We start from the raw sequence: 13,565 nt of genomic DNA, 5'->3' as shown, positions 1-13,565 counted from the left end.
AATGAGGTTCACATGGGGAAGGGACTGGCTTGGGGTTGAGTGTCGAGAACGCGTTCATCCAGACGTAGACGTGAGGGCTCCTGGCTCTGGGCTCAGGTCTGAGGTATGCGGCCAGGCCCAGACCTGCTGACTTCTCTGAGTCACCCATCACCATGTGACAGAGGTCTCTGGGTCATCAGGTAGTCTGACTGGCCATCAGAAGCTGCCTATAGCCCTCACCAAGGGTGCCAGCCTGGGAGCCCCACATCTCAGCCCTGCCCAGCGTGGACCCCCTGGGAAGCATTTGCCCCGTTGTCTGCATCTCTTCTCTTGTCTACGCAGGTGTGGAGCCTGCAGTTTGGGTTCCCACAGAGGCCCTGAGCAATGAGACCCTGCCGTCCAGTCCAGAGCTGCCCACCCCTGGTGACGAGGAGCTGCAGCTTCCCCAAGAACTTCCTGGGGCCACACCCCACAGGCCAGCATTCACACCAGCTGCCCCTGTCACTACGGCCCTGAACCCACCCACGGCAGCCACCGAGGGGCCAACGCTCCCTCCAAGTCCCACCCAGGCCACTCTCCAGCAGCCACTGGTGGTCACTGCATCGAACCTCCCTGCCCAACCCACAGAGGCCCTGACCACCAAAGGAGTGACCGCCAGCCACCTGGCCACCCCTGGTGCCCCAGAGCCCTCATCCCTCCCCCTTTCACAGCAGATGCTCACATCTGGCATGTGGCCAGGTGCCATGGAGACAACCAAGGTGACTGTGACCTTTGCAGGGGTGCCCAACATGACAATCTCTACCCCATCACCTGCTGTACCTCGATTCCCTCTTGTGACCAAAGCTGTGACAGTCCTAGGCCCGGGCTCCTTGCCTGTGACGACGACCACCCACCAGCCCGTCCCAAGCCTGGAGTTGCCTGCAAGTCCTTCCTCCAGGCCTGTGGCTTCCCCTGCAGTGACCTCCAGGCCCCCTACTTCCTCGGGACCCCACGAAGCTTTGCTGACACCTGCGATAACGCAGCACATGATGGGGACAGGGATCCCCCAGCCTGTACAGGCCCAGAACATTTCCGGTCCCAGCAGCCCCCCAGCCGAGGCTAGAACAGCCGCAGAACGGATTCCTGTCAGTCCTCTGACGACCAAGAAAGTGGAGACATCCACAGAGAGGGTCCAGCCTGGGCCCGGCCAGCCCATGGGCCCCCCGGCAGCCCCCCTTCCAAGCCCAGTCCCCGCTGCCCCGCCCCACCCCACCCAGCATGCCACCACAGCCGCCTGGCCTCCAGCTCTGCCCTTAGGGTCCACAGCTGCCACCAGCCTGTCCACAGCTGCTCACAGGCTGGGGGCCACACCCTTCACATCTCTGGAGTCAACTCAGCCACCCCAGCTTCTCTCTGGCTTGCTTTCTGACACCAGCCTGCCCCTGGCCAAGGTGGGCACATCTGCCCCGGTGGCCACCCCTGGCCCCAAGGGTTCTGCCATCACCCCTCCACTCCAGCAACAGGCCGCATCTCTCCCTGTGGCTGCGACTCCGCCCGCTCAGACACTCAGCCCAGCGCTGCTTCTCACCCCAGCTGTCGTGGCCCAGGCGTACACGTCCAGTCATGTGGTCTCTCAGGCAACAGGCACGGCCCCAGGCCAGCTTCTGGGGGCCATGCTGCCAGCCTCTGGGGTCATGGCTGTGGCTGAGGGGGTGGCCTCCCCAGCATCTGTTGCCCCACAAAAAAGCACCACGGAGAAGATGGCTGTCCTATCCAAGCAGGTGTCCCTGCCCCCCTGGATATATGGCTCTGCCCAGGGGGGCCCCACTGAGCTCACACCTGCTGTGGCCCACACTCTTGCTACCTTGGTGATGGAGGCCGAGGGCCCCTGGGCCAGCACGGTGACACCGATGCCCACCTCCTATTCACTGAGCCGAGTCTCAGCCAGGACGGCCTCTCGAGAGAGCTCACTGGTTCTGCTCCCCCAGCTGCCCGAGGCCCATGGCACCTCGGCAGGACCTCAGCCCCCAGCAGAGCTGGAAGGAGAGGCCACCACCCAGCAGTCTGGGCGCTCAGCCCCAGCCCAGAGCATCTTGGAGGGTTCAGCCGAGGCCCTGGCAGCCACCACTGAAGCCAATACATCTGCCGCCTGCATGGTGAGTGACTTGTCAGCGTTCTGCCCTGTCTGTGGACCTTCCACACCTTCCCGCTGCTGTGCCATGGACCTTGGACACCATCATGCCCTCACATTCAAGGCTGGCCGCAGCGTCACCTGCGCCAGTTTTCAGGCTGCCAGATGGTGGTTTAGTCACCATCCTGACCCCTGCCCCAAACTCCTGGAGCCTGGAAAATTGTCCAGGCTCCTCTGAGCCCCTGATGCCATGGAAGATCCCACTTGGGGCCCAGGGGCCAGTGGGATGCCTTGGTGTGACAGCCACGGTGTGACAGCCTGGTATGCTGGGGTGTGCATTGCATGTTGTGTCTGAGGACTCACGTGGGACTGTGTGCGAACTCATTTGTGTTTATGGGTATGGGACTCCATGTGAGCACTGTGCGTTTGTATGTGTGTGTGTGTTCCTATGAGACATGGTGTTGCACGATGGTGTATGTCGGTGCTTTGGTAAGAAATAGAGTTGACGAGTGTGTGTCAGGGGTGTTTGGGTTTCTGTGAGTCTGAGCTAATGGTCTGCACGCCTGTGCCCCAGAGCCCTCTGCAGGGCCAGGTGGATATGCAGACTCTCTGGGTCCCTTGACCCCAATCTCACACTCAGCCCAGCCCCAGTCTCCTGATGGTGTGTTGGATGGATGGAGGGTGGCTCAAAATCATTGTTCCCAGAATCTACCAGGGGAAGGATCTGTGCCCTTACTGCTTGGGGGTGGGTGGGGCAGGGGCAGTGAGTGGCTGTGGGCCCAGGGCGGGTCACTCAGGCTGTACCTCCACTCTGTGCCCTAGCCAATCGCCGAGCAGGACTGCATTCGCCACATCTGCCTGGAGGGCCAGCTGATCCGAGTGAACCAGTCCCAGCACTGTCCCCAGGGTGCTGCACCCCCTCGATGTGGGGTCCTGGGCCTTGCCGTGAGGGTGGGCGGGGACCGCTGCTGCCCCCTCTGGGAGTGTGCCTGTGAGTCCTGGGATCCTCAAGCCCTCCCATATCTCCTGTGAGTCCCGGTGTGATGTCTGCCCCTCCCCTGTGTGCTCTCTGGCCTCAGGATAACCCAGACACGAACCTCTCGTAGGACCCCTGACCTCTGACCTGGCAGCTGGCCTACCCTTGTGAGCTCTGATCTCTGTGTGACTCTCTAGACCCTGGGGCCTCTGAATCACCCCCGAAGAGGCCCCATGTTCCTGGCTGGCCTTGGCTGCAGGGGCATCTGTTTGTTCTTCTCATCCCTGCCCTCCCCAGGCCGGTGCTCCATCTTCCCTGATCTGAGCTTTGTCACCTTCGATGGGAGCCACGCCGCCCTGTTCAAGGAGGCCATCTACATCCTCAGCCAGAGCCCCGACGAAACCATCACTGTCCATGTCCTTGACTGCAAAAGTGCCAATCTGGTGACTGCCCCCTGCTTCCCTTCCTGCCAGGGTCTCGGGATCTGACTAGGCTTAGAGAGGAGACTGGGCAGTGAGTTGGGTTTTGAAGGGTCTCAGAGGCGAGGATAGAGACAGAGGCCCCTACTGCAGCTCCCTCTATCTGGGATTGGGGGTGGGGGTGTCTTCTGGAACCAGCACCTAGGGAAAGTGGAGCACCACCTTCTGGCCCTTCCTGCACTGCTCCCAGCTCATCCCACCTGCCTAGGCCCCTGAGGGCGGCACTGAAATGCAGAGGAGCTGGGATGCCACCCCTAGGATATGGCCTGTAGTCAAGGGTGCCAGATGCAGGCAATGAGCCTCTAGGATGCCCCCATGGGCCAAGTGGAAGGAGGCAGCTTGTTTGACTGGGCTTACAGGAGGTCAGCTGGAACCAGGATGTGGTGGGATTCCATTCACCATCTGCACAGCCCCAGTGGATGCTCTGACATATTGAGGGGCACTGAGTCAGGGGAAGAGCTGCTCCCTAGGAGGAGGAAGCAGCAGAATTGTCCCCCAGATTGATTGGGGCTGGGTTCTCTCTGCAGGGGCACCTCAACTGGCCCCCGTTCTGTCTGGTGATGCTGAATGTGACTCACCTGACCCATCAGGTCACCATTGACCGCTTCACCCGAAAGGTGAGTGCATGGAAGAGCTGGCCCCCCTGGGCAGGGCAGCAGACAAAGGGCAGGGTGTCTGGGGAGGAGGGGCCTTGAGGCTTATTCACACCTGGGGATAAATGTGGGCAGGGACCCTCTAATAGAAAAATAATGCAAAATTAGGTATGTTGGGGGAGTTCCCGTTGTGGCGCAGCAGAAACAAACCTGACTAGTATCCATGAGGATGCAAGTTCGATCCCTGGTCTTGCTCAGTGGCTTAAGGATCTGGCGTTGCTGTGAGCTATGGGGTAGGTCACAGACACGGCTCAGATCTGGGGTTGCTGTAGCTGTGGTGTAGGCCAGCAGCCGCAGCTCTGATTAGACCCCTAGCCTGGAACGTCCATATGCCACAGGTATGGGCCTAAAAAGCAAAAATACATATATATATTTGGAGGTGATTTTAATTAGAATATTTGTAGCTACTATAAGGTTAAGGGAGGAAGTGTACCAGGTGGAATATTGTGAGTGAGAAGAAGTTAAATGGCCAGGACCATGGCCTTAAATGACTGTGGTTGAAATATCTCACTTCTGCAATTTTTACAAAAACATAAGACCACGTGACCACATTACTAGGGGCCCTTCCAAGAAGGGGATTTTTTAAGTGAGGATCCCTGAATTTAAGCTGCATTGGCTTCACCAGAAACCCACCTCTGTCCAGGAGGTCAGTGCCCAGCCTCGGCCCACCCCTGTGGGGGGTACCTGCCCTGAAGGCCCTGCCTTTGCTCTTCCCAGGGCAATGGTGAGCAGGGCTGATGCCTTCTCCTCAGGCCCCAAAGTCCTGGCTCTCACTACTTGTTCCCAAGCCAAGATCTGCAGCCCTCTTATTGGAATCTGCTCTTGAACACTGAACGCAGGGGCCATACCTTGTGAAGCTCTCAGCAATGGGAATTAAGGCAGTGGGTTTTCCATCAAGTGGAGATTGCAGTATGAAACTCCCTGGGTTTCATCCCTTACTTTATTTTTTTTCCATTAAAAAAGCAAGCTGGGTGTTCCCTTCGTGGCTCAGCAGTTAACGATCCTGACTAATATGCATGAAGGTGCAGGTTTGATCCCTGGCCTCGATCAGTAGGTTAAGGATCCGGCACTGCCATGAGCTGTGTTGTAAGTCGCAGACGTGGCTCAGATCCCGTTTTGCTGTGGCTGTGGCTGTATCAGGCAGCTGTAGCTCCGCTTCAGCCTCTAGCCTGTGAACTTCCATATGCTGCAGGTGCAGCCCTAAAAAGCAAGCTAATTTACACACAGAAAAATTCAGCCTTGTTAGTCTACAGCTCTACAAGTTTTAGCAGTTGTGTAACTGTCACCACAGTCGTGATATAAAATGGTTCCATCACCGTCAAACATTGCCCCATGCCATTTCGTAGTCAGGCTCACCTCTCACCTCCTGATAACCACTGTCTTCTGTCCCTGTAGTTTTACCTCTTCCGGAATGTCACATATATGGACCCCTAGTATGGAGTGAGAGTCACCCATGTTGTCCCACATGTCAGTCGTTTGGTCTTTGTTATTGTTGAGTAGTCTTCTGTCGTATGGATGTACCACTGTTTGTTCTTCCATTCGGGAAAGACAATTGGGTAGTTTCTGGATTTTGACAACAACCAATAAAGTTGCAGTAAGCATTTACATAAAGGTTGTATATGAGTGAAATTACCTGGAGCTGGATTTCTGATAAGGGTTGTGTTTAATGTCACCGTAACATGCCACAGTGTTTTCCGAAGTGGGCATTTAGCATTCCTACCAGCCATGTACGAGAGTTCCTGTTGTTTCACATCCTTGCCAGCACGTTTTGGTTGTCTGTTTTGTTTTTTTAGATATTCAAATGGGTATGTAATATGATCTCATTCTGATTTAATTTGCATTTCCCTAACTACTGACCGTGTTGAGCATCTTTTCATGGGCTTACTGTCCATGGTATATCTTCTTCCAATCTTTGCACACTTAAAAAAAATGTTTTCTGTTTTGTTGAATTTTGAGAATTCTTTGTGTATTTTGGATACAAATCATTTATTAGATATTAATATCTCCCAGCCCTGCAGTATGGTGTTTTATTTACCTATACATGTCTTTCAAAGAACAGAAGTTATTCATTTTGATGGTGTGCAATTTATCAATTTTGTTCTTTTATGGATCCTGATTTTGGTGTTGTTTCTAACAAATTTGGTGTATGTTGCCTTTTAAGTTAATTTTTGTAAATGGTGTGAGGTATGGGTTGAGATTCATTTCTTCCACGTTTTCAATTTTTCTACCTAGATGATTATGTCTTCTCCAAATAGAGACAGTTTTATTTCTTTCTTTCCAAATAAGACAGTTAGGAGTTGCCATCGTGGCTCAGCGGTAACAAACCTGACTAGTATCCATGAGGACATGTGTTCCATTCCTGACCTTGTTCAGTGGGTTAAGGATCTGGTGTTGCTGTGAACTGTGGTGTAGGTCGCAGACATGGTTCAGATCCAGCATCGCTGTGGCTGTGGCATAGGCTGGCAGCTACAGCTCTGATTTAACCCTCAGCCTGGGAACTTTCATATGCTAAGGGTACAGCCCTAAAAAGACCAAAAAAAAAAAAAAAACCCAAAAAACAAAAAACAAAACAAAACTTGAATAATCTGGATTTTCTAACTCTAATTTCTAGCTTTAATAGCTTCAAAGCATCTGTTCTTGAAGGTTTGTTCTTATTGTTTTTATGATCCTAGGTGTCCTTGATTCAGCAAGCATATCTTAAAGTATGCAGAGAGGCATTTACTGCTCGTTTGAGCCCCAGTGTTGTCTGAGGGTCACTGATTATTTTTCGTAAAATATATTTGAGCTCTCTGTGGGAATGCCTTTCTTGGCCATTCCTGTTTGAAAAGCTTCACCAAGGAACAAAGCTTCAATCCTGATGCTAATCAGTGGTTCATTTCAGATTTTTGTCTTTGCCCACAAAGAGGGCAAAATGTGAATGGAAACACTGTCATTTGGCCTTTTATTGTCGTCATTCCTCAGATTTTTTTTCACGTGTAAAAAATTATAGTTGATTTACAATGTTGTGCCAATTTCTGCTGTACAGCAAAGTGACCAAGTCATACATATATACATTCCCTTTCTTATATTATCTTCTGTCATATCCCAAGAGACTAGATATAGTTCCCTGTGCTGTCCAGTAGGACCTCATTGCTTATCTATTCTAAATCTAATTGTTTGCGCTCACATTATTTTTTAAAGATAATTTTTTAGAATAGTTTAAGGTTCACAGCAAAATTGAGATGAAGGTACAGAGGGTTCCCATATATGCATAGCCTTTCCCATTACCGGCCTGTCACTCACTAAAACGGTACATTTGTTACCATCATAATCATAATCACTGAAATCCATGGTTTATCTTAGGGTTCATGCTTGGTGTCATGCTTTCTGTTGGTTTACAAAGTGTGTAGTGATAGATATCCATTGTTATAAAACCATACTAGTATTTTTACTGCCCTAAATATTCCCTGTGTTCTCTCTATTCATCCCCCTATCCACACAATCACTGATCTTTTTATTGTCTCCATAGTTTTGCCTTTTCCAGGATGTCGTAGAGTTGGAGTCATACACAGTGTGTATAACCTTTTTAGATCGGTTTCTTTCACTTACTAATATGCATTTAAGGTGTTTGCACATCTTTTTGTGGCTTGATAGCTCATTTCTTTTTAGCACTGAATAATATTTAACTGGTCTTCTTTAGGCTATTAATACTATGCATTACTTTGACTTTCAAATGTTGAACTAGTTTTGCATTCTGGAATTAATATTACCAGTCAGTATGGGCTATCCTTTCTGAGTATTATTGGATTTCCAGGATGGATATTGGTCTAAATTTCTTTGTAATATGTTCATTTAGTTTTGGTATCAGAGTAACGCTGGCTTTATATAATGAATTGGCAAGTATTTTCCTCTCTTTAATTTTTCTAGAAGAGTTCATGTACATTTGCAAATATTAATATATATTTTCTTTAAATATGTGGTGAAACTCAACAGTGAAGCTATCAGAGTCTAAAGTTTTCTTTGGAGGGAAGTGATTTAAAATACATATTCAGGAGTTCCTATCATGGCTCAGCAGAAATGAATCTGCCTAGTAGCCATGAGGACACAGGTTCAATCCCTGGCCTCACTCTGGATTAAGGGGCTGGCATTGCCATGAGCTGTGGCGTAGGTCGAAGATGCGTCTCGGATCTGGCGTTGCTGTGGCTGTGGTGCAGGCCAGCGGCTGCAGCTCCGATTCAACCCCTAGCCTGGGAACCTCCATATGCTGTGGGTGGGGTCCTAGAAAAAGACCAAAATAAATAAAACTGTAAAAAAAAATATTCAGTTTCTTTAAAAGATACAAGGTTATTCTAGTTACCTATTTCATCTTTGCTAGGCTTGGGTGGTTTTGCATTTTTTCACAGGATTTGTCCATTTCATTGAAATTGAAAAATTTATAGGCATTAAATTGTCCATCATATACTCTTGCTATCCTTTTATTGTCTGTGGGATCTATGTCTGTGTACTCTGTCTCATTCCCAATATTAGTAATCTGTGTCTTTTCTCTGACCACCCTGGCTAAAGTTTTGTCACATGTATCTTTTTCTCAAAGAATGGTTTTATTGGTTTTCTCTATCGTTTTTTATGTTTTCTGTTTCATTGATTTCTTTCCTTATTTTTATTATTTTCTTTTGCTTACTTTGGGTTTAATTTACTCATCTTTTTTTCTAGCGTATTAAGGTGGTAGCTAATTTGAATTCTTTCCTTTTTTCTTTTTTCTTTTATTTTTACAGCCATACCTGCAGCATATGGAAGTTTCCAGGTTAGGGGTCAAATCCGAGTTGCCCCTGCTGGCCAACACCACAGCCACAGCAACACCAGATTCAAGCTGCATCTGTGACCTATGCCACAGCTTGTGAGAACACCGGATCCTTAACTCACTGAACAAGGCCAGGAATCAAACCCACATCCTCATGGACATTTATTGGGTTCTTAACCCACTGAGACAAAATGGGGACTCCTTGAAGTCTTTCTTTTTCTAATATAAGCATTAAGTGCTATAATTTTTCCTTTAAGTACTAACTTAGCTGCATTTTTGATATGTTGTATTTTTATTTTCAATGAATTCAAAATACTTTTAAATCTCCCTTTTGATTTTTATTTGGTATTCATGGGTTATTTATAAGTGTTTTTATTTTATTATTATTTTTTTTTGCCTTTTTTTTTTTTAAAGGGCCACACCTGTGGCATATGGAAGTTCCCAGGTTAGGGGTCAAATCAGAGCTGCAGCTGCTAGTCTACACCACAGCCACAGCAGTGAGGGATCCGAGCCGAATCTGTGACTTACACCAGATCCCCTACCCACTGAGCCGGGCAAGGGATCGAATGCACAACCTCATGGATACTAGTTGGATTTGTTTCCACTGAGCCACAACTGGAACTCCAAGTGCTTTTTAAATGTGTCTCCAAATATTTGTTGATTTTCCAGAAATCTTTCTGTTAACTGATTTCTAATTTAATTCCCTGTGTTCAAAGAACATTCTTTGTCTAACTCGTATCCTTTTAAATTTAATGAGACTTGTTTTATGTGCCAGAATAGATTCCGTCTTGGTAAATGTGTATTCTGTTTTTTTGTTTGTTTGTTTGTTTGTTGTCTTTTTGCCATTTCTTGGGCTGCTCTCGTGGCATATGGAGGTTCCCAGGCTAGGAGCTGTAGCCACTGGCCTACGCCAGGGCCACAGCAATGTGGGATCCAAGCTGCATCTGCGACCTACACCACAGCTCACAGCAACGTCGGATCCTTAACCCACTGAGCAAGGCCAGGGATCGAACCCACAGTCTCATAGTTCCTAGTCGGATTCATTAACCACTGTGCCACTGTGGAAACTCCGTATTCTGTTGTTGAGTGGAATGTTCTGCAAATATCAGTTAGGTCGAGTAAGCTGATAGTGTTGATCAAGCCTTCTAAAACCTTACTTACTCATTTCTTGTCTACTTGTTCTATCTGTTATTGAGAGGGAGAATGTTGAAATTTCTGAGTGTAATTTTTTTTAAGGGCCACACCCATGACATATGGAGTTTCCCAGGCCAGGGGTCCAATCGGAACTACAGCTGCCTGCCTACACCACAGCCAAAGCAACGCCAGATCCGAGCTGCGTCTGCAACCTGCACCACAGCTCATGACAACGCTGGATTCGTAACCCACTGAGCGAAGCCAGGAATCAGACCCGAAACTTCATGGGTCCTAGTCAGATTCATTTGTGCTGCACAACAATGGGAACTCCTGTAATTGTTGATTTGTCTGTTTTTCCTTGGAGTTTTATCAGGTTTTTATTTGTATATTTTGAAATCTGTTATCAGGCACTATGATATCAGGCAAAATAATATTTAGGATTGTTATGTCTTTTTGATGAATTAACCCTTTTATCAGTATGAAATGGCTTTTTTATCCTGGTAAAAGTCTTTGCTCTGAATTCTGCTTTCTGACTTGTCTGTAATAGTTTCTCCAGCTTTCTTTTAATTAGTGTTAATGTGTACATCTAGTGTTTATATCTAAGATCACTTTTTCCTTCCTTTTCTTTTAACTTATTTGTATTTTGTTAGTTAAAGTGAGACTTTTGTAGGGAGTGAATAGTTAAATCTTCTTTTTCTCTTGTCCAGCCTCCCAGTCTCTACCTTTTAATTGGAAATGTTTGGACCATTACATTTAATTTGGTCATCGACATGATTAGGTTTTATATTCCAAGATATTGCTACTTGATTTCTATTTGCCCTATCTGTTCTTCATTTCCCTCCCTTTCTTCTTTTTAATGCCCTCTATTGTATTATTTTTAATGATTCAGTTTAATTTCCTCTGTTAGATTAATATACATTTTTAGCTTTCTCTTTCAGTTTGATAGCTTTAGAGTTTTTAACTTCATCTAACTTCAATGTCACACAAAGCATAAGAACTTGATAACAGGAGTTCCTGTTGTGGCAGAGGGGAAACGAATCCAACTAGTATCCATGAGGATGCGGGTTTGATCCCTGGCCTCACTCAGTGGGTTGGGGTTTGGCAATGCTGTGAGCTGTGATGTAGGTTGCAGGCACAGCTCAGATCCCACATTGCTGTGGCTGTGGTGTAAGCTGACAGCTGCAACTCCAGTTTGACCCCTAGCCTGGAAACTTCCATATGCCACACCTGCTGCCCTAAAAAGCCAAAAAGAAAAAAAAAAAGAAAAGAAAAGAAAAGAAAGAAAAAAGAAAAAGAAAAAAAACTTAATAAACTTAGTAACAGTATAATTCCACTTACTCCCTGCCTTTGTGTTATCATATATTTTACTTCCACATTTGTTATAATGCCACAGTGCTTTGTTACTATTTTTTTAAGTAGTCAATTATCTTCCAATATGATTTTTAAAATAAGAAGAGTTTATATTATCCATATATTTGCCACTTCTGTTGCTCTTTATTTCTCTAGGTAGATCTGGATTTCCATATGATTTCACTTTTCTTCTGCCTGAAGACTTTCCTTAATATTTTTATAGTAAAGTCTTCTGGTGATAAACTCTTTCAGTTTTTGGATGTCTGAAACAGTCTTGATCTCTCTTTTTTTTCCTTAAAGATATTTTAATTGGGTTTAAAATTGTAGGTTGACTTTACTTTTTCTTTCAGTACTTTAAAGATTTTGATGCATTTTTTTCTTCTTTCATTGAGGTAAATTGATATAATAACCACTTTCTTTCCTTTTCTTTTTATTAGAGTATAATTGATTTACAGTGTTCTCAGTTTCTGCTGGACAGCTTGATGACCCAGTCATACATATATATACATTCTTTTTCTCATATTATCTTCCACTCTTTTAAAGTTAACCATTCAGTGGTATTTCGTACATTCATGATGTTGTACAACAATTATGCATCTAGTTCCAAAATATTTTCATCACCGCAAATGGAAACCTTGTACCCATTAAGCAGTTGCTCCCCCTTTACCTATGCCCCTTGTCCCTGTCAACCACCCAGTATGCATTCTGTCTATAGATGTGCTTATTCTGTATATTTCACATAATGCGGTCTACAGTATATGACTTGTGCCTGGTTTCTTTCACTTAGCATGGTATTTTTGAGGTTCCTCTGTGTTGTAGCATCTATCAGTACCTTATTCATTTTTATGGCTGAGTAATATTCCATTATATGTCTATACAGTAATTTGTCCATTTGTCCATGGATGGACATTTAGGTTGTTTCTACATTTTAGCAATTGTGAATAGTGTGACTATGAAGCTCCACTGTCTTTCTCCTTGCTTATTTCCAATAAGAAATCTGTTGTCATTATCTTTCTCTGTACATAATATATCTTTGTTTTTTTCTTTCTGACTGATTTTACAATTTTCCATCTATCATTATTTTTAAGCAATTTGATTATTATAGAAATGGTAATTTGTTTCTCTTTTGAGGACTCTAATTATACATATATTAGGCCAAGTTGTTCTATAGAGGTTGTTCCATAGATCACTTATCTGTTCATCTTTTTTAAGTTTTTTTTTCTTTTTGTATTTTATTTTGGATTGTATCTGTTGCTCTGTATTTACGTTCATTAATATTTTCATCTGGAGTGTCTAATTATTTGTTAATCCCATCCAGTGTATTTTTTAATCACAGATATTAAGTATATTTTCATTTCTAGAACTTTGCTTTGGATCTTTTCATATCTTCCACATTTGGTCTTAACATCCTTATGTTTTCCTCTGCTTTTTTTGAACATATTGGATATGGTTTTAATAATTACTTATGTCCTTGTCTACTAATTCTATCATATATGTCATTTCTAGGTCATTTCTGGTTGATTAAATTTTTTTCCTCCTCATTATGGGTTATATTTTCCTGCTTCTTTTTTTTTTTTTTTGTCTTTTGTTGTTGTTGTTGTTGTTGCTATTTCTTGGGCCGCTCCCACGGCATATGGAGGTTCCCAAGCTAGGGGTCAAATCGGAGCTGTAGCCACCAGCCTACGCCAGAGCCACAGCAACACGGGATCCGAGCCGCGTCTGCAACCTACACCACAGCTCACGGCAACACCAGATCCTTAACCCACTGAGCAAGGCCAGGGACCAAACCCGCAACCTCATGGTTCCTAGTCGGGGTCGTTAACCACTGCGCCATGACGGGAACTCCATATTTTCCTGCTTCTTTTCATGCCTGACAATTTTCTAATTGAATTGCAGACATTGTGAGTTTTGCCTTGTTGGATATTGGGTGTTCTTTGATTTTAAAAAAAAATATTCTTGAGTTTTTTTAACAGTTATTCTACTTGGAAACAATTTGATCCATTTGATCTACTTGGAAACAATTTGATCCATTTGAGGCTGGCTTTGTTGAGTAGGGCAAAAGTGGTCTTTATCCAGGTGTGATTTTGTTCTTTATTCTTTATTTCAG

The 13,565-nt window shown here is 45.7% G+C and overlaps 1 protein-coding gene and 1 non-coding gene across 2 annotated transcripts in view; one reads left to right on the top strand and one right to left on the bottom strand.

The window, feature by feature from the left end:
- The window catches only part of OTOG (otogelin), a 91,367-nt gene that overhangs the window by 57,613 nt on the left and 20,189 nt on the right, over positions 1 to 13,565 (top strand). The window contains exons 36-39 of the mRNA XM_047774287.1: positions 322 to 2,114; positions 2,912 to 3,080; positions 3,363 to 3,508; positions 4,072 to 4,161. Of these exons, the coding sequence (XP_047630243.1) occupies positions 322 to 2,114; positions 2,912 to 3,080; positions 3,363 to 3,508; positions 4,072 to 4,161 (2,198 nt within the window). The remainder of the gene's footprint in view (positions 1 to 321; positions 2,115 to 2,911; positions 3,081 to 3,362; positions 3,509 to 4,071; positions 4,162 to 13,565) is intronic.
- On the bottom strand, positions 7,051 to 7,159 carry LOC125126608 (small nucleolar RNA SNORD89). Its single transcript, XR_007134712.1, has one exon. It is a non-coding gene; the product is annotated as a small nucleolar RNA SNORD89 (small nucleolar RNA).

This window comes from Phacochoerus africanus, chromosome 4 (assembly GCF_016906955.1).
Source record: "Phacochoerus africanus isolate WHEZ1 chromosome 4, ROS_Pafr_v1, whole genome shotgun sequence".
Lineage (NCBI taxonomy): Eukaryota > Metazoa > Chordata > Mammalia > Artiodactyla > Suidae > Phacochoerus > Phacochoerus africanus.
This window is presented reverse-complemented; position numbering and strand designations above follow the sequence as displayed.